Source organism: Suricata suricatta, chromosome 14, assembly GCF_006229205.1.
Source record: "Suricata suricatta isolate VVHF042 chromosome 14, meerkat_22Aug2017_6uvM2_HiC, whole genome shotgun sequence".
Lineage (NCBI taxonomy): Eukaryota > Metazoa > Chordata > Mammalia > Carnivora > Herpestidae > Suricata > Suricata suricatta.
The window spans coordinates 40,134,795-40,155,520 of NC_043713.1; the positions used below are offsets into that span (position 1 = coordinate 40,134,795).

General features: G+C 38.9%; 2 protein-coding genes across 3 annotated transcripts in view; both read left to right on the forward strand.

The window, feature by feature from the left end:
- The window catches only part of DSC2 (desmocollin 2), a 38,213-nt gene extending 33,838 nt beyond the window's left edge, over positions 1-4,375 (forward strand). Inside the window, exons 15-17 of one of the 2 annotated variants that reach the window (XM_029921973.1) lie at positions 1,152-1,409; positions 2,037-2,082; positions 2,169-2,257. In XM_029921973.1, coding sequence (XP_029777833.1) covers positions 1,152-1,409; positions 2,037-2,072 — 294 coding nt within the window. In that variant the 3' untranslated portion in view covers positions 2,073-2,082; positions 2,169-2,257. Of the gene's footprint in view, positions 1-1,151; positions 1,410-2,036; positions 2,083-2,168 lie in introns of both variants that reach the window. The other variant, XM_029921972.1, reaches the window with a different exon arrangement.
- Positions 4,376-14,029: 9,654 nt separating this feature from the next.
- LOC115277412 (desmocollin-3-like) overlaps positions 14,030-20,726 on the forward strand; it is a 51,237-nt gene continuing 44,540 nt past the window's right edge. Inside the window, exons 1-2 of the mRNA XM_029921568.1 lie at positions 14,030-14,082; positions 17,636-17,736. Of these exons, the coding sequence (XP_029777428.1) occupies positions 14,030-14,082; positions 17,636-17,736 (154 nt within the window). The remainder of the gene's footprint in view (positions 14,083-17,635; positions 17,737-20,726) is intronic.

Here is a 20,726-nt window from a genome sequence, read left to right on the forward strand (position 1 = left end):
TCCTCTGCTCTCTTAAAAAAATTTAAAAATTAAAAATATATATATTGGTCATCTGTCATAGACTCTGGGTCTGGAGTTCTCAGCAAGAGAGAGGACAAGAGAGGCTAATGGCCGGGAGGAAACAAGGGTCCCGAGTAAGGGTCCTTGCTCCGTTTTTATTAAGGCTTACAAGCATGATGGATGTGTGGAAAGAGACAATGATACCGTGTACATTAACTCACGCATGTGAGAGGAGAAAGGGGTTTTCAAAGATACGCAGTGTTAGGGGTTTGGGTCAATACAAAACAGAATCCTGGCACCAGGCAGATGGTTATTTCCAGCGTGGAGGAGGCGGTGAGTCTGTTTGTTTTAGCTTGCCTACCGGATAAAACAAGTAGAGCCTGCTACCTGAGGCTCCAAAAGGCACCTTTCTTTTGCTAATTAGCTTCACTCTCAGCAACTCTGCCCTGCTGCAGTCCAAAGCCTTGTTTCCCTGTTTACCTATTTTGGCCCTTCCCGCCTGTGAAAGCAGCTTTCTGCCACTGTACTAAACTGGGGGGCGCTTCCACCCTGAATGCCTAATCCTGGATGCTTTCTTCCTGAGGCTTCCTATTCCTATGCTTTTGTTCCACACTGGGGGCGCTTCGCCTTGTTCACCTAGTCTTGGACGGTTTCTCCTGTAGCTTCCTATTTCTTTATGCCAGGTTAATGCATCCTTGCAAGCTCAGGAATTCCTAAACTTAATCCCCACAGTCATCGTTTCTGTTTCTGCTCTAGGCAGATGAAGGGAATGAATTTAAGCCCAGCAGGGTAAATACACACGAGACACTGATACTGAAATCCTGATTTTGAGGCTTGAGATGTTGGAAGGATTTAACAAGTGATATTGTACAGTACTCTAAGATGTTTTTAAAGAAGGAGTATACAGTAAGCTTTCTGATGTGTCTCAAGGTATAGACCACTTGACAGTTAGCAATTTCCAGATGCATTGGACACGGCATGAAGTCCTGGGGTTCTGATAGTCAGGTTCTCAGGATTGCCAAGACAGATTTAGTTCTTGCCCTCAGAGAGCTGACCTTCTAACACAAGAATTTACAGGATTATCTACATTTTTTTGTTGTGGTGGTTGTTCTTCTCTGTACTTTCCCCAATGGAAATTGTTTCCATTTCAGTGTTCCACGAATGGCTTCACAGTCCATACTGTGGGCAGTTCGCCTCCGGGAATTTGTGGCACTATGGGACCGGGAGTGAAAAACGGAGGGCAGGAGACCATTGAAATGGTGAAAGGCGGACACCAGACCCTGGAGTCGTGCCGGGGGACCGGGCATCATCATACCCTGGATTCCTGCAGGGGAGGACACGTGGAGACGGACAACTGCAGATACACCTACTCCGAGTGGCATAATTTCACCCAGCCCCGCCTTGGAGAAGTGAGTTTCCCTCAGTGTCCTAAAAATTGATTGTGATTTCCTTTCAAAGTTCTAAATTGTTAAAATATAGTGGTCTCATCTTTATTTTCAATTAATTATTAACCTATTAATTGAAGAGTTGTTTTCCTCAGTTTTAATTTGCTCAGATATTAAGTGGGTATTTACTTTTCCTCTCATTTAGTTTAGTTTTTAGTTCTTACTGAAAAAATGTTAGATGATATTTATTTATTCATTTACTTACTGGGCAGGAAATGTCTTATTTATTTGGTAGAAGAACAAGTGAAAAGAATCTTTATCCCAGTTTATGTGCTTTTATTTTTATAATCCAAAAGTTATCTGTGTGATGACATTCAAATTATTTTTTCTCATGGGATAAATCATATCTCACAAACCAAAACTGTGCTACGAGGCAATTCTAGTCGTATGATCAGTAAGCCTGTCTGGAAAGCTCCGAGCCCCCCTCCATTTGGGTTCAGTTTAATGGGTCCATTTCACTCTAGATGTGATTTTGTAACATGAATCCTGGGATACTTGCTGCCACATATGTGACTTTTAGAAACATGCTATATAATGAATTTATAGAGTGATTTATAATATAGACCAATCATGTGCATTTTTTATATGTAGGAATCCATTAGAGGACACACTCTGGTTAAAAATTAAACAATGAAAGGTAAATCAAAGCAATTACTTTTATGTTAGTAAGTTTTGGTGTTTAAAATAGTAATAATAAAATATATTGTGTTTCTCTCCCGGCAGAAGGTGCAACTGTGCGATCAGGATGACAATCATAAGCACGCTCAAGACTATGTCCTTCCGTATAACTACGAAGGAAAAGGATCGGTGGCTGGGTCTATAGGCTGTTGCAGTGAACGACAAGAAGAAGACGGGCTTGAGTTTTTGGATCATTTGGAACCCAAATTTAGGACACTAGCAGAAGCGTGCATAAGGAGATGAGCGATTCCACTAAGTCTACAGAAGCCAGGGGCTTTATCTGTTCCCCCCCCAACCCACCCACCCCCACTTTTTTTAAATACAAGCCAGGATTTTTAAAAAATAGGAGATGCTATGTTTTGGGTTTATGTTGATGGGATCTCTTTAGCCAAATGCATATTTACGGAAAATTGCTGTAAATAATTATACAAATTACCAAATTTTTTCATAGTTATTAATTAGTTGTCTTCCACCCAAGGAGATCTACAGGTAGAAAATTAAGGAAGCTCGCATTATTGTTTACATTTGGGTATAATGTTGATAGCCAACTTATAGTGCAATTAAATGTAATTAGTTCAAGTATATACCATAGACTACTTGAAGTCTAACCTAATAGAAAATTGTAGAGAACTTGTTTTAGCATTATATTCATTTACCTAATTAAGTAATTGTTTGTATGGTGCTTAAAAACTGTTGCTCTCCTGAACATTATGAAGTGTGTATATTGCATTCTTGATCATGTTTTATTCTCATAGCTTTACCTTTCTCGAGGTAAAGGGAGAGTCCCAACCAGGCATTGACTGTTAATGCAATTCCATTTTGGTGGACTTCAGTTTCTAGATTGTGTTCCATATAAAATCCTGAATGGAATCTAAATTTCTCTGTTACCGACCTTGTCAGGAAATTTAAGTTTAAAAACTGCTTTAACAATGTGTTTGTACTTTTGCAAGACTTTGGTCTTTGGTCTCTCTCTCTCTCTCTCTCTCTCTCTGTGTGTGTCTCTGTTTCTCTCTCTCTACTTCTATTTTTCTCTTTCTCTTCTCTTTATTTTTTAAATTTCTACTTGGGTTGGAGAATCTAAATATCTTAAGAAGCCATCTATCTTATAAAGCAAGTTATTCTGTTTTTGTTTTATGTCAGTGTATTATTCTCATTTTTCTTGAAATTAATGTCATGTTGACATTATTGTTTCAAGTATCTTGGTTATTGCTTCATTATTTCCTCAACAAAGGAACTTTAATTTTTCCATTAAAACTGTAAAAATATGTCATGCTTTTTATTAGATACAACATTCTGTGTTAACAAAAGGGTATTTAAAATTGGAATGTGGGTATTTGGTATATAAAAGCATGTTTACAGTTCATATTGTTAATGTAAGGACAGTTTATAAATGAAAATAGTGAGGCATTTTGAAATAAGCTTTGAAGAACAGGGATCATGAAAGCTCTCCAGGAATAAGTATTTTATAACTTTTTAGATAAAATGCTAGTAATAACTATCTGAGAAGGGTTTTTTTTTTCATATTTTAGATTACAGTTTTTAACAAATATAGAGTGGGCCAAACTATTTATGTTTTGAAACAATAAGACAAAATTAAACATAACAGCCAACCAAATTCCAAGCCAGGTTTCATAGCTGATTTCAGTCAGTGAATTTTCAATGTATACTAACCACATGGACACTTGAAATGTATTTCTGATATCTATGATTGTTAGTAATATGCCTATCTTAAATTCACAAGGTTGGCTTATAACAATTATTTCTAAAGATTACCATTGAGTAATTATTCCATAATTAGTTTATCTTTTCAATACTTTTCTTATTGTTCAGTCAAAAATACTATTTCTTAAAATTTAAGTAAATCATGTACACAATGTTGTATATTACTGGTTATGATAAAGAAAATCAGAAAATTTAAAAATATTATTGTCTGAGTTCATTAATCATGTGTCTGATAGGAGCCCATAAGATTGCATTTGTCTTACTTTGAGAAGAGTGTCTCTTCTTTAGAATTGTGTTCTCTATATTTTTTAGAATTTTAGAGTTTGATGTGGAGAGATCATTGGTCCATTGTTATCATGTGTACATAATTTTGCTATTTTAAAGGTTGTGATGCTGTGGGAAATTGGTTAAGTTGCATAGTTTGTCTGTGTCTGTTTTTTTTTTTAATTTCATCATAAAACTGGGAATAATAACTCTTTTCCTAGGGTGGCTGTAAGACATTGAATAAAAAATGGTTTTTAAGCATGAAACTCATACCGAGTGGTCCACCTAAAAGGCACTCCTGTACTACCAGGTGATTTAAAATATATCACATGTAGAACCCCATTTCATATGAACAAAAATTCATTAAGAAAATAGGATAATTGAAAGCTTTTTTTGCTTTATTTTACTTTAGAATGTTTGCCAATTGAGACTATGTCTCTTCAAAATGATTACCTGATGCCTGGGTCTTCTATATCCAATGGTTTAGCACATACATTGCAAAGATTTCTGAAGCATCTGCAAAGCATTGCCTAATTTTTTTTTTAAGTTTTTAAACTTATTTTGAGAGAGAGAGAGAGAGAGAGAGAGAGCGAGCATGTGTGCAAGTGGTGCTGGGACAGAAAGAAGGAAAGAATCCCAAGCAGGCTCCGTGCTCTCAGTGCAGAGCCTGACTCTGGGCTCAAATTCATGAACTGTCCAGGTGTGACCTGAGCCCAAACAAAGAGTCAGACACTTAACCATCTGCGCCACCCATGTACCCCAACTCGATTCCTTTTAATCTTGTTTGCATAGCACATACTATTTGTTGCCCCAAACTGCCAAACTTTCTGAGTATTTTTAATACAAGTTTAATACAAGTATTAATACGAGTTTATTCATTCATTTGCATACAGTCATTTAATGCCTTCCCGGTGTAGCCATTCTACAGCAGGATGTGCTGATGTGAGAAAGTACAAGATGAATTAGCTACTCTCCCTACCCATCCACTCTACTACAAGACAAGATATGGTGTAGTTTTGAGTGGGTGAAGGTATGGAATGGCCCAATGCCTGTAAGACACATTGCATGATACCCGGCACACAGTAAGTGCTTGAAATAGGTTAAAAAATTCCAGACGACATGAAAGAACTGTACTATTCTAGGGAGTGAAGACGTGCTTCTGCTACTCTCACATTCATGAGCATGACTAGCCTACCTCTATTGTCCTCCGCTCCTCTGTTCTTACGTTTCTCCCCCCAGTACCTCGGCTCCCGTCCTCGGTGCCACTCCATGCCAACAGTGACTGTGCCACCATCTCTTCCATCTTCTCTCCTTCCATATGCTGTCAAAGAAAACATGATCATGGCATTCACCTGCCTAAGGGCCCTCTAGGTTTTAGAGGATAAATTTGAAATGCAAATCACATTCAAATACCAATCCTCCTGTACCCCACACACTTATTTGTGCCTTGTTCATAACAGGGTCTCCTTTTGCAGTGTCTTTACTTACTAGTTATCCACTTCATTGCAAAAATACTTCTTAAAAGATCTAGTTTAAGAAACATCTTTGTTAGCCGTATTACATTTTTTTAGTCATACAACATTTACATGTCTAGAGAATATTGCTGTAAAATGTTCATTTGTAGGTTTATATGTATGTGTGTATGTGTGCATGCAAACATGTATACATATGTGTGTGCACTTGTGTGTGTATGCTCTCTCATATGGGAAGCTTACTGAAGACAAAGAAAAGTGTTCTCATTTGCATGCATATTGAACTTTGGCCATCAATACACTCTCATGAGTCAAATTGTATTGCCCAGGTCACAAAGGGAAGAAAAAATAGAATGATTATAAATTATTTGATTCTTAGCACACTACAATAACTTCCCCTTGACATAAGTTTTCCATTAGAGACATGATGTTTATTAAATTCTGCATTGAATTCTTTTTTCAACATCTATTGAATAGATAGAACATCAAACATGTGCCTTTACTACTTAGAAAGTGAGGTGGTGAAGTTCTGGAATCCCTTCTGCTTCTCCCCTTGGGGTGCTGGGAGTGGCAGATCCTATCTGTACTTTGTAGCTCAGGTTACCTAATTCCTTCCCACCTCCAGCAATTGCATGACCTCGGAACCAGCGACACTACCCTGAAGTGTAACCCTCAAAGGTTCTTGCTCATCTTCACCATATAGAACAGTAGGCTTTCCATGTGTTTGTTATATGAATGGATGAATGAATCACAGAGGTGCTGACTGAGATTAGATGAGCTTTGCGTAAGGAGCCATTTTTTCCTCAATGTGAAACTCCTTGACCAATGTGCAAATCTTATTTGTGACCGTCATCTTATTGTCAGCGTGTTCTAACAAGAGTGCAACTAATGTTTGCTGAAGGACTAATCACTAATCCCCCAAGGAAAAGCAACGAAGAGTCCCTTATATTTTCGAAATCCAAGAAATGATTCTTAGGGATTGCCAAAGCCAAGTTAATTATTTATAAACAGTTGAAAGTCAGGCCTTGACTCAAAAAGTACCTTGAGAAACCAGAAGGCAAGAAAGGTGGTGCAGATCTAAGAACTTCCTCCGATGCCTCTGAGTCAGAGTGAGACAACATTCTGTAACAAGACACCACAGTGCTCAAGAAACCTTGAGGAAGGAACCTTTCAAGGAAAGGAAAAGACATGCAGCTGTGAGCCTGGGAGGCAAGGACTATACTGCACTGTGAGCTGGTAATGTTGCCTGAAGATAACACATAAGATAGAGAAGCCTGTCCTGATATAAGGAGTAGACCTGTCCAGCCAGTGGTGGACAAGGTTTAGTAAATAGCAAATCAGTTATGCTTTTGAGTTTTTGGCTTTTGGGAATCATTCATATGACTTCCTCTATTATTTCTTCTCCCTAAGGTTTAGATTTCAGTCTGAAATATAGGACTGAAATCTTAATAAATTACTGTCTTTTCTTTTTTCTTTTTTTTTAAGTAAGCTCTACATTCAATGCGTGACTTGAACTCATGCCCCCAAGATCAAAAAGTGCTTGCTCTGCTGACTGAGCCAGCCAGGCACCTGTTAAATCTTAAAAAGGGAGATCCTATTTTTCCTTCCTAGGTGGGTCCTCTGTCTTCACCTTCCCCTTGTCCCTTACTACCTCAATAATTAAAGAACAATTTCAAGTCACTTTTGCTTAACTTCTTAAAATACAGCAAGTAAATGCACCCTCCAGCTGCATCTTAAACTAAACACACAACATAAAGTCTTCATGTAAAACAAAACAACAGAGTGCAAACAAAACAGGAAGTAAAAAGGATACTAGTGCTTTGCCGATACTAGTGTAGTAAGCAGAGCACTTTGATCTAATTTTGTTTAAAAAAACACATTTTATAGAGGAGTACATAAATGTGGATAGCCAATAAGGTGCATCCATGTGTCATGGCTTTGGGACATACTCTATACTTTTAACCCCATTTGGTATGTTTTACATTCTAGTTGTATATGAGACTCGAGAAGAATCTCATTGGTGGCCCTTTGTTGGTAGGGATGGTGTGAAGGAAAAGTCAGGGACTGTTGTGTGCCCCTCTTTAGCTCCTTTGTGACTTACCCTCATGTCCCAGCAGGAAATCTGGACATAGCTAAGAGGTTATAACTGTGGAGTTTCTACAAGTTACCTCTTTTTTTTTTTTTAAGTTATTATGTTAGGATACAGGAGAGAGGACAGAGCAGAATACTGTTTCTTTTGCAGTTGACAAAGAGGAGAGTGAGCTTGTTAAAGTTTTTGCACTACTTTTTTTAGAGTGTGGTTTATAGACCATCTGTATCCAGTTACCTTTGGTGTTTGTCAAAATAAAGATCCCCATGGAACCAGAATCACAGGAGGATAGGGAGGAAGTATGGAAGGCTTCACTCTTTAGTAAGTTTCCTAGGCCACTTTTACATCCTCTCAAGTTTGGGAACCATTGATAGGGATTCACTGACTGGGTCAATGTATGGTTTGGGGTTTTATGAAACAGAAGTATTTTCAGCTTCCTTCTTCATGTAAGACACATTAAGTAAGAGGCTGCATTGTACTAAAGAGGTGAAACACATTGCTTAGTAAAATTCCACACTTTCCGCAAATGAACCATTCTAGAATGTACTGTACTCCATGGTTCCTACTCACCACTTGGAGGTGAACCAGTGGCATAATCTTAAGATAGGACCATGGGACCAGGACATTTAGTAAATGCTCAATAAAAATTAACCAATTTTTCTACATAAATGTAGATAGCCAATAAGGTGCATTCAAATTATATTGCACCTATTCCAAAAATAATTGTCAAATCTCCAGAGACAAATAGGACCAGAGAGGTTAACAGCAGGTGTATCTGGTGACTCTGGCCATGGCAGCTATTTGGTGGCACTATGCTGTTGTGTGGGAGCCTTGTCGGGTAGGGTGACAGGTAATGTTCACCGGGTGATTATTATGTCAAGGACAGTCAGAGGGGCCTATGAAATAATAAAGGGACATATGGGGAAAGTCAAGGGTTTTCAGTTTAAGGAGTGTTTCCATGGGAAGGGGACCAATTAGAAAATTTCCAGGAACCAAAAACATGAGGGGAACTCACAGGGAATGATGAGTTCAGAAAGCCAGAGGTGGAAGGTGGTGGTAGGAGTGTCAACATGCAGCAAAATTACCAGGCAATTCAGATAAAAGGAATTTGTCCTAAGAAGTAAGATAATGGTGCAAAGATCCCATACACATGCAAAGATGTTTATCTCAGTGGTGTTAAATACGTGGATATTTGGAAATGAAATGTTCCATAACAAAAAAGCAAATGATTTATAATACATTACCATAATACAGTGTACCACAATTGAGAATGATGGATATAATGATCATGGACACCACTTTGTAGTCAGGAAGACTGAATTCAAATTATAGCTTTGTTCACACTAACTGAGTAACCTTGGAAAGTCACAGAGGCCTCAGTTGCCTTACATACAAAATGGGGACAAAATAGGAATAAATATATAAAGACCTTATCTTAGTGCTTGGTTCCTGTTTATATCAATAAATGGTAGCTACTGTCATTTTTGTGACAATTATGGTAAGAGAATACAATGCAATCATTGTATTTGAAGACCAATTAAATAAGAATAGGCATAAAATACAGTGTTAATGAAAAAGTAAAATAGTTTACTAGGCCAGTAAAATCCCAAATTCATATAAATATAAGACTGTATGTAATATACTAAAATATTGAGTGGTAATGCCTGGGTAGTGGAAATATTTCTTCATTATATGTTCCCATGTTTCCAATTTACAATGAACATTACTATTTGTAAAATTAATAGAATGAAATAAAGAGCAAAAAATAAGCTCATAGGGGTGCCTGGGTGGCTCTATCAGTTAAGCCTCCAACTCTTGGTTTCAGCTCAGGTCATAATCTCTCAGTTTCTGAGTTTGAGCCCTGCATGGAACTCTATGTGGATAGTAGGGAGCCTGCTTGGGATTCTCTCTCTCTCTCTCTCTCTTTCTCTCTCTCTCTCTCTCTCTCTCTCTCTCTCTGTCCCTCCCTTGCTAGTGCACTCTCTCTCTATCTCTCTCTTAAAAATAAATAAGCTTAAAAACATAAGCTCATAGTCTTTAGGATTTTTGGAGATTTGCTGACCCATGAAGAAAAACCTTAAATTTCTTCCTTACTACATCAAGCCTACAATGAACATATTATATTCACAGTAAATGACTGAATTGAAGCAAAAAAAGTTCATCATCTAACATTATTATATTTTAATGTTCCCTTTTACAAAGTTTTTAAAAATAAACATCAGTTAATTTAAATTCCTTTTTTGCATAACATATAGAAAGCATATAAAGATCATTTAAAAAACTTTCTACATAATAAAATATTTTTTAAAGCTTTATATAGTTCATTGCACATAAGGCTTCAGAATGTAAGTTATAGGACAATAAAATAATTTGGATAATTTCCTAGAAATCAGAACAGGATTTAACTTGCAGATACAGCTTTGTTTTCTATGGTTATAATTGGGCGTTCTATTTCTTCCAAGACCGATAATAATTTAAGCCTTACCCAAACATTTTAGATTTAAGCAGGAAAGAAAAAAAACAACACTGTTGAACACTGTTGCTTTCAACCATTTTGGTTTTGATTAGCTGATTCATTTATCTCTGTAACATTTTTCTAAGAGAAAGAAATAGGGGTCTAAAAATCTGGAGTTTTCTCTACCTTCTCACATTAAGATAGTCACCTAACTCCTTCTTTGGGTATATGTGTATTCAATATAATAAGGAATTATACTAGATTAAGTGTGTAGTCACTTTCAGTTACAATTTCCTAGGATTTTATGTTAATTAAATATGAGTGAATTGGTAATTCAGTATTAATAATACTTAACACTAACTAACTAACTTGGAATACTTACTAAGTTGGAAATTAGTGACTGGGTTAGTTTGGTTTTAGCTTCGCACCTCATGAATCTGGTAAGTGGCCCTGATAACATTTAGCTGACAGATGCACAGGTCTCTGTCTTAATCCTGAAATTCTTCTGATGCTTTGATTTGTATCATTTGTCTTCACCTGAAACTGTATTCCTAAGGACGTTCCTTTTCGAATTTTCAATCTGAATTTCTTTAGTAAAGTTGCCAATAATATTTTGGCAATTTCTAGTCTCTTGTAATTTAGACAAAGTTCCTCCCTTGAATCTCAGTGCTTGTATAGGAAATTTAAGATGGCAATAGTCCATCATTTGTGTTTTAGTCGTTTTACCAATTTTCCTTTAAAGGAAGTCTTATTAAGCCTTGTAAAATTGTCTCTCCTCAGAAAGGATGAACTGAATGGCTTCCCAGCAGATGTCCCGATAAAAATCCACAGCTCCCTGTCCTAATGGGTAATATCGTAGAGAAGGATAGCCCTGCATTCAAAAGTCATACTATCTGAGATAGGAGAGAAATTATATACACATTCCATTTGCATTTGAAGGTGTTTCTCATTAGGATATGACTTTCAAATAATGCTCTAAAGTTTTTGAAAAAAACAAAAATTTGAAAACAAGATTTATTGCTATTACCCAATGGTTCGCTTAACATTCTAATACAAAGCTCAGATAAAATGTAACACTATAGATGAACTTCCGTGTTTTCTTTTATTGCATAATGAGAACCATGTAACTCCAAACTAAATGTGTGATTCTTTGCCTGAATATCCAGGAAGTTATAAGCAAAATCCAGGACTCAATGGTAGGATGAAATAACCCACCTCAGTTGCTTAACCAATCCCTGGTTATTTTTATCTGCTTTATATAATTTAATTTGATAATCCTTCTTTTTCAAAAGTAGGTAGGATATAAATTTGAATGAGATAAACAAAACGCTTATCGACTCTCTTTTATTCTGACAGTCTAAACCAGCAAAGAGAGAAGAAAACATTAAAAATTCTAACCAAAGATCTCTGCCTGTCAGTATTCATGGCCTCATGTAATCATCTTCTGTTGACTTTAGCGTATCCCTGGTAACTTCTAGCCAACAAAATTAGGCAGAGGTAAAAGAATGTCTCTTCCAATACTGGATTACAAAACGACTGTGACATCCACTTTGGTTACCTGATCTTTCTTCCTTGTTCTGAGGGAAGTTTCTCCCTAGACAGGGTCATGGCAAGGAACTGATGTCTCAAAGAAAGCTTGTCACATAAGTCAACCATCCTGTGGATGTTTGAGATGATGGACACATCATTAAACACCTTTATGGGATGCTTGCGCATCGGGTCCCTGGCAGGCGCCTCGAGGTCAGCTCGAAGTCAGCGTGTTTGCTCTGGGCTGAGGGGGTGGGGCGCTGCTGCAGAGCTCCACTGGATTGCTGTCCTTTGGACAGGTGCGCCTCCAGGGTTTTGTCCGCACCGGATATAACTAGAAGCACCGGAGCCAGCAGTGGAGACCAGCCAGTTTTGACCTTGAACCCTATTCCTGGCGACACACAGCAGAGGCCCCGCCCAGCGTACTCAGAAGACATGACCGTCTCTGGGAAGTAAGATAATGTCACTATATGGATTTAAAAAAATAGAATACTTGCATGTAATTGCTATAATGTGCATTTTTGAGGCAATTGTGAAACTGGTCTGTGATTGTTGATGTACTCTGTTGTAAATCCAAAAAGAGCTTGTTGAAGTTTATTTTTTTTTAGCCTATTGTTTCAGAGTGTCTATTTTGAATTAAAATTTGTTATACCACTGCAAAAAACAAATAAATAAACACCTTTATGGGAGTGCCTGAGCCAGAGAGAGCCAGCTAAGCCACGCCTACATTCTGTAGAAACTGTGAGACCATGAGTTCTTGTTTTAAACCACTAAATTGTGGAATATTGCAAAAGTGATGTACAATAGATAAAAAGTGGTGCCATAATAGGTAACTGTGTGTGATGGTAATGCAGTGTGTCATTTCATTTATGTGAAATTTCAAGGAAGTCTAAATTACTCAGTGATTGAAAGCAGAACAGTGGTTGGTTCAGCATGGGGAGAGGTATTTTGACGTGTGTCAAAAAAATGTCCTTTTAAAAGATTTTTTTAATTATTGTTTTTCTTTTTGAAAGAGAGAGAGCATGCAAGAAGAGCAGAGAGAGGGAGAGAGAAGAAGAGAGAGAGAATCCCAAGCAGGCTCCTCACTGTCAGTGCAGAACTTGATGTGGGGCTCAACCCCACGAACTGTGAGGTTATGACTGAGCTGAAACCAAGAGTTGGACACCCAACCAACCGAGCCACCCAGGCACCCCCTAAAAATATTCTATATCTTGATTTGAATGATGAAACACCAGTATATATATATATATATATATATATATCTGTCAAGACTTATTGAAGTGTCCATTTGAGGTCTATGAATTATACTCTATGTAAATTATAGCCCAAAAAAGAAAAATAAAAAGGTCAAGGAGCATCACATTTGACCATTTGGATGCGGTAAATTGGGACCTACTCAGGTGTGTAGATTAATCATATAATTGGATCAAACAGGAAAGAAAAACCCTTTTTAGAAGTGTATGTTTTTGCAAGATTAAAAAATGGAGATTCTAAAAGCACAGGGCTTCCCCAGGACAATTATGTCAAAAACAAACGATTTAAAACTTTACTTAGAATCTCTAAACAAATGGAGCGTTAGTACCCAGGTCAGGCTGACTTGAATTTTTTGTCTTGCTTCATTTCCCTTTTTTTTTTTTTAAGTCATTTCTATACCCAACATGGGGCTTGACCTTATGACTCTGAGATCAAGAGTCACATGTTCTACTGACTGACTGAACCAGGCACCTATTGAGTCTTGAATTCTTGTTATTTTTGAAGTGGTTTTCTTCATTTTACTAATGCAATGCTGCTGCCAAAATAGTCTCTTTCGTTTTGTTTCAATAATAGCCACTACAAAGATTTATTGTGAGCTAAAGACCATTGCTCCCATTTGTTCAAAATTAAAAGAGGGAATGAAGGGGAGGAATAAACTAGAGACATTTGGAAAAACTTGGGGGTGGGGGTGGGGAGAACCTAGCGTGTTCCTGGCCAACTGCCGTAATACAGTACTTCCTTCTGTGCATAGATGAATTTGGAAAGCCGTGATGGGAGAGCCTGGTGGAGCAAGGCTCAGGCCACCTTATTCTCAGGGAATCGTTTTTATGTTACAATAAAGGAACATGGCAGAAATAAGATGTCCTTTGTCTTCCATTCTGTCTTAAGAACTTGTGTGTGCTTATCACTTTCCAGTGTCTCTGGAGAGAGAAAACTTGACTCTCAGTGTACCAAATGAGAAAGCAAAACTTGAGATTGGGTGACACTGGTGTCAATTATCTTAGAAATATTACAGAAAGGCAGGTCATCGTGAAGGAGAAAAGAGGTCAAAGCCACATCCATAGTGCTTGTCCCTTTCCAGTTTCTTTTTGTCTCCCCGTTCTGGATGAGACCAGTGTGGGAGATGGCGGTCTCCAGTCTCTGCCTAGACTTGAGAACAACAGTACAGCAGTTGAGGTAAGATAATTCATCAATAGATGTTGGAAAGCTGTTTCAGATAATATCTGATTGCTACCTAAATGTTCTCTTGGGATAGGAAATAAAGAAGTTCAGAGTTTGCAATCACTTATTCTGAGACTTATAAAAAATACTTATTACTTTGAGGGCCTGGCAGAGAGATTTTGGTCAAAGACTCTTTTTTCTAAAGTGAAGTATTATAGTTAAGATTAGACCTTTCCCTGACCACTATATGAATAGAACTTGGAACCTAGGAGAGACAGCTAATTTTATTGAACATATAAAGAACACTGCAGGGGCACCTGGGGGGCTCAGTGTGCTGACAGCTCAGATCCTGGAGCTTGCTTCGGATTCTGTATCTCCCTCTCTCTCTACCCCTCCACCATTCCCTCTCTGTCTCTCTCTCTCTCAAAAATAAATAAAAAACATTAAAGTTAAAGAAAAGAATACTGCAAAGTTAGTAGAAAGTAGGGGTGCCTGGCTGGCTCAGTTGGAAGAACATGTGACCCTTGATCTCAGAGTCCTGAGTTTGAGCCCCATATTGGTTGTAGAGATAATAAAAACAAACAAACAAACTTAAAAACCAAAGTTAGTGGACAGTGACAACAAAATAGCTTTCCTGGAACATGCTCATATGCCTACTAGAAATATTACTGCCTCTTCAGTCTTTTTGTGTATGCTTTTATAAATATTCAGAAGGACCATTGAATTAGGGTTGTTTAGAGGAGTAAGAATCCGGTGTAACCTTACATACACCCGTGCAAGTTAAGACTACAAGCTTACCAGGGGCACCTAGGTGGCTCAATTGGCTAAGTGTTCGACTCTTTTTTTCTTACTGTTTTTTTTTTTTAATTTATTTTTGATACAAAGCGAGACAGAGCATGAGAGGGGGAGACACAGAACCGGAAGTAGGCTCCAGGCCCTGAGCTAGCTGTCAGCACAGAGCCTGATGCGGGGCTCGAACCCACGAACGTGATATCTGACCTGAGATGAAGCCGGAGGCTTAACCGACTGAGCCACCCAGGTGTCCCCTAAGTGTTCGACTCTTAATCCCAGCTCAGGTCTTGATCTCAGGGTCATGAGTTCAGGCCCCATGTTGGGCTTCACGCTGGGTGTGGAGCCTACTTAAAAAAATAAATAAACACAAACTATAGCTTACCATTTAGGAAAGTGGGCAGCTTATAACATTGAAAGGCAAACAAATATGAGGCTTGAAAAGAAAGCAAGGAAAGAGTGGTGGCACTGGCTAAACAACTGAGTAAATATTAAATAGCTTATTGCTAGAAAACCTCATCTAGTGAGAGAGGACTTGAAAAACTGGGCAGGCTGAAAAGAAGAGACAAATCAAGAATAATAAATATTGAGAAAATAAAACTAATGAATGGATAATTGATATTCAATAAAATGAATTAATATCAATAAATCAATACATAATTTACTGCCCATATAGGGAACAGGTGGGAAAAACTGTTTTCTACTCCTGAGCTAGTTGACAGGCTCTTGAGCCCGGGCTTATGCTACTCCCCAAGCCAGTGTTGAGAACAGGCCTCCTAAATGTATGGGCGGGGCGCCTGGGTGGCTCAGTGGGTTAAGTGTCCGACTTCAGCTCAGGTCATGATCTCACGGTTTGTGGGTTCCAGCCCCCGCATTAGACTCTGTTTTGACAGCTCAGAGCCTGGAGCCTGTTTCAGATTCTGTGTCTCCCTCTCTCTCTGCCCCTCCCCCACTCATGCTCTATTTCTCTCTGTCTCAGTAATAAACATAAAAACATAAAAAAAAATTTAACTTGTGTGAGAAAAGAGGGCTGATTGGGCAGTGAATCAGAGGATGACATGGAAATAAATGACACAGGAGATGTGGAAGTCAGCCAACTCACACCTGTAAGCCTTCATGCTTGAGCAATCCTCTTTGAACAGACAGATGCACACAATGAGTTCTTAGGGGCATGAGAATGAATGTCCAGGAGAAACTACAGCCTCACCCAGTGGGAGGAGATTTCCGCTCTGAAGGAAATTGAAGTGAAGAATTATGGGACAATGAGAGGGACTAAAATTTCACCTTGTATCAGAGCTTCGTTATATTGCTTTTGTCTGTTTCCTGGAGGAAGTTATTACCCATACAACGGAGTTTTGTTTTCCGGGGGGAAATCACTATTCCTTCCAGTCTAGTGAGAAGTCACTGGAAGGCCACTTCTCTGCCTTAAAAAGCCCTGTGTGCAAAAGATGTTTGTAAGGATGTCTGAAGATTTTAGTGGAACAAGATTTAGTGACACCATTATGATAGTTCTTAAATCATTAATTAATAAGGAGAGACTGAAAGGAGACATTCTTTAAATTTTTTTAATGTTTCTTTATTTTGAGAGAGAACACGAGTGGGGGAAGGGCAGAGAGACAGAGGCAGAGTGGGGAAGAGAATCCCAAGCAGACCTCACGCTATCGGCGTGGTGGAGCTGGAGGCAGGGCTTCAACGCTTGAACTGTGAGATCACGACCTGAGCTGCAACCTAGAGTTGGACACTCAACTGTCTGAGCCACCCACGCACTCCTTAAAGGAGCCTTTCTGAGCCTGGCACATTCTATCTGAATTGGGCGAGCATCATGGTGTTACTTATATTGGATAATTCTGTATTTGAGAAATGTACAAATGTCCAATTTTTGTACGATTGCTGCCAAGGGTATAGTGAAAAGTCACATCTCTGTGGATGGGAGTGAGTTTTCTCCAGAAGGGAATGTATAGTCCCTCTGCCAATCACTCTGGGTAGAGATGAACTGACATTGAGAGACCCAGAGTAGAAAAGGTGAAGGGGAAACTTCTCTGCCTAGTAGGTCAGGGTCATTCTGGTCTGCACTTGAGGTTCTCTTAGCTGCTTGGAGCATTTCCGTAGGGGTGGAGACAGAGCTGGGAGGTGCACTTGCCATGGGGAGACAGGAGAAGAGGGAGGCAGACAGGGGTTCTGGGATCGCTCTTTTTCTGGGCAGCAGTGAAGTATCATAGGTTATTATTTTTTTAATATTATATTTTATTCTTGACTTCAATTGTCTAGTATCCCGAAGTCTCCAGCAGTCTTTTTAAATGACCAAAACGTCAAGGCTGTTCTCAGTGGTGTTCTGGGAAATTAGTGGAGAGCCTCTAGACACACTTTGGAAAGGCGACACAGGAAAAGCAGTGCCCTCTCTTAGAACCCGAGGAGCAACAGCAGAGGTAGTCAGTCTGGAAGGAAAATGACCACTCAGTTCCCAAGTATGAGGAAGGAGTCTCTCCAAAAGAGCAAGTGGGTACACTGAGGAGAGCTCATTTCTAAAGATAAAGCCTGCAAGCGGTCCTAGCGTTCAAGGACACATGTGTGCGGTATTCTTCACTGTTGACTCAACAAATAATTTGCTCAATGACTGTTTATTACTATGACCATTTATCCTGAACAGTATTCTGAAAGTGCTTCTGAGCTACTGTATCATGGCAGAACTCATTATATGACTTAAGAAGGACTATTCAAACCAATCTTTCACTTGATTTTAATTCAAGCTTCTCTTCGTACATTTCTCTTTCCTTACTAGCAAGTTTGTTCCAAAAATCACACAGTTGCCCTGGTTGTATTTTATAGGCCTGTTTGAGAAGACCCACACCTGCTACGTCACTGCCCATGGAGGCCACAGAGGTGAGTAGGCGTGTGAGACCAGAGCCTGTTGGAGTTGAGTTGTGCAAGGCAGCCTTGTAAGAGGGCCAGGGCTTACCTTCAACCCCTTTCCACCCTTTCTGTGGCCAGAGAGTCCTCCTAAGTACAGAGAACTCTTAATAATCTTAGGTTTGCTTTCTACTGAACATTTTAGAATTAACCTGGATTCCTGAAGTTTTGTGCTTGAACCTAAAATCATTTCCCATTTTGATCCTTTATTATTGCTACTCAGAAAGTAACAGGGGGAAATACTGTTTCTTTCCCATTTTTGTACATTATCCTTTTAGGAGTGACTTCCAACTGATTTGGCAGCTTGGGAGATGGGTATTAAAATAAAGACATTTCAGAATAACTCTTTATGCTTTATGATGTCTCATGATGATTTACAGTTGACTTTATTACGGAAGGATCCGGTTCTCACAACGCTCAAACTGAGGTTCATATTTTAAATAGATTTTCAACAAACTCATTTTATATTATAATTTACATAGGAAAAATAAAAGTAATTTTAATTTATCCTCAAGTCACTTTTATAATTATAACTTCCTAGGAAGATTCTTCTAAGCCACAAAAATGCATTTTCATTAGAGCTTAGACCAATTTACTCCTGATGGGCAAGTACATGCTACAGCAAAATGGGAAATGTCAATACAGTAATTAAAAGTATGTCCACTATTCAGAATTTGCAATATAAATAGAAAATATCCCCAATATGCTTTCTTATAGTATTTCTGGAATAGACTCCTATAACTTTTATTTTGTATTACTATTTCTGGAATAGAAATAGTAATATATAAATATAAATATAAATTACAATTTTATTTTAATTACTATTTATGGAATAGACTCCTATAACTTTTATTTTATAGAAGCTAAAAATGGAAGCTCAGAGTAACTGTTACCTAGTCAGAAGGCTTAACAATCTCTTCAATTATCCAGCAGAGTTGAAAAAACCAGATAATAGCTATCTTATAGTTTTAGTCATTTGGATGACAGTAATAAACAGGCCAGACTCACTGTAGTAGATAAAATTGAAATCATTGAGAAGTAGGACTATTTAGAATAAAGAAAAACAGCTCAAGCCTTTTATTCCCTAAGTATTAAGGGAAAGTTTTATGAAGACACAAGCAGATAATGAAGGAAGTTAATGACTTCACTAACTCACCCAAAGTGATAATTCTGTAGCTGTACTTAGTGACCGTTTTTACAGATTGAGTAGATACTTCTTTCTTCTTTTCCAGGATGAAATTCAGCTCCTTGGCCTGGTTTGTTATAAGCCTATCGATCTAACCTAATTCCCAGTCATAGGACTTCTTCTGAACTCCAGCAGTTCTAAAGCATGTCTCTTCCTGTATTCCTGGTGTAGGAAGATGTTACCAGGCTCTTGGTGCTTCATTAGTATTGTTGCCTTTGTCTGGAACATAGTCCTGCCCTCTCCCTTTCTCTATTGCTTCTTATATCAAGCATTTGTTCTCGGCTCTGGAGGTTGAGGGTCCAAAATTAAGGTGCTGGCCTATTTGACCTCTGTTGAGAACTCTCTTTCAGTTTGTAAACAGCCACCTTCTTACTGTGTCTACACATGGAGCAGAGAGAAAGAGACAAAGACAGAGAGACAGTGAGACAGAGAGAGAGAGAGAGAGAAGGAGAGCTTTCTCTGGTGCCTCTTCTCATAAGGACGCTAATTCCATCAGATCAGGGTTCCACCGTCATAACCTCATTAATGTCAATTCCTTCCTTATAACCCCTATTTCCAAATGCAATCATATGGAGGTTAGGTCTTCAACATGTGAATTTTGAGGGGACACAGTTCAGTCTATGGCATCACCTATGTTACAGGAAAACCATGTGTTTCACTTGTGTTTCTAAAGCCTGGCTAGAGCCCGAGGAACCACTGAGAGCCTTTCCCTGAGGTCTTGGGTAATGTGAAAATGACTGGGGTGAAGAAAAGTTTGGAGACCCTTCTCCGAGCCTGGAAGGCCACTTTCATTCAGAGGCCTCCAGAGGTGAGACAGGATTTCCGATGGGTGCCCTGGATGCCTCAGAGAAGGGACTGGAAGTGAATTTAGTGTCTGCATCCTCAGAGCCTGTGAGTTTCAGGGAAGTCCCAAACTTCAGTCAACAAGCCTACTGGATGGGCAGGGCAGGATGGATGAAGACCACAGCACCTTCCTGGATTAATCTAGACTATCTGAGGGTTCTGACATGGAACTTGTCCATGGATTCTGAGGGGCAGCAACACTCCTAAGAAGGAGTTCCTCCTGAATCCCTCAAGTGGGGACTCTGAGGATACAAAAGTCCATCTGGAGGGAAAATAAAGGAATGTGTTCATCTATGTAAGTGACCTCACCATTAAAACACTTACCCTGCTGGGCTAGGATGCTTGCCTTTATTCCCTCCTAGGCTTTGGGTTGCTTTCGGGTACAACTAGGTAGTACATTCTCTTTTCTCCAGCCCCCACACAATGCCTGGGCCACCCGGACTACGTGTATTGGGTGATATCGAATTTGCAAGCTTCATTTTAGGGTAGAAGCTTTGGGTGGTAGATTTTCCTTGTACACAAACTGAAAAATGGCATCTCAGTACAATTACCATGTAATCACTAAATCGATACTTTACATAGGAGAATAAATTCTTTCTTAGAAGGTTCATATAAGCTCGCCAAACTGGCAGTAAAGAAGGCTCGGCAAGTAATCACCCATACTTTGGGTACTTCCATTGGTCGGCTATCAGAGTTCCTTCTCTTTGGTTTTAATTTCTGGAATACCCAATGAGGTTTATTCATGCCTATTGGGATAATTTTTCCTCCATCGTTTATCTTACCATGTTAGTCAAATTTGTAAAGAATTACATAAATGGTTTATTACCCTGGAGACATTGCCCAGCATTCGATCAGGAGCTGAACGAAGGGAGGGGCCGCCGATCCAACGCGGAGGTGTGTCTGGCACCCCGCAGTGCTGGGGCTGGATCCCTGC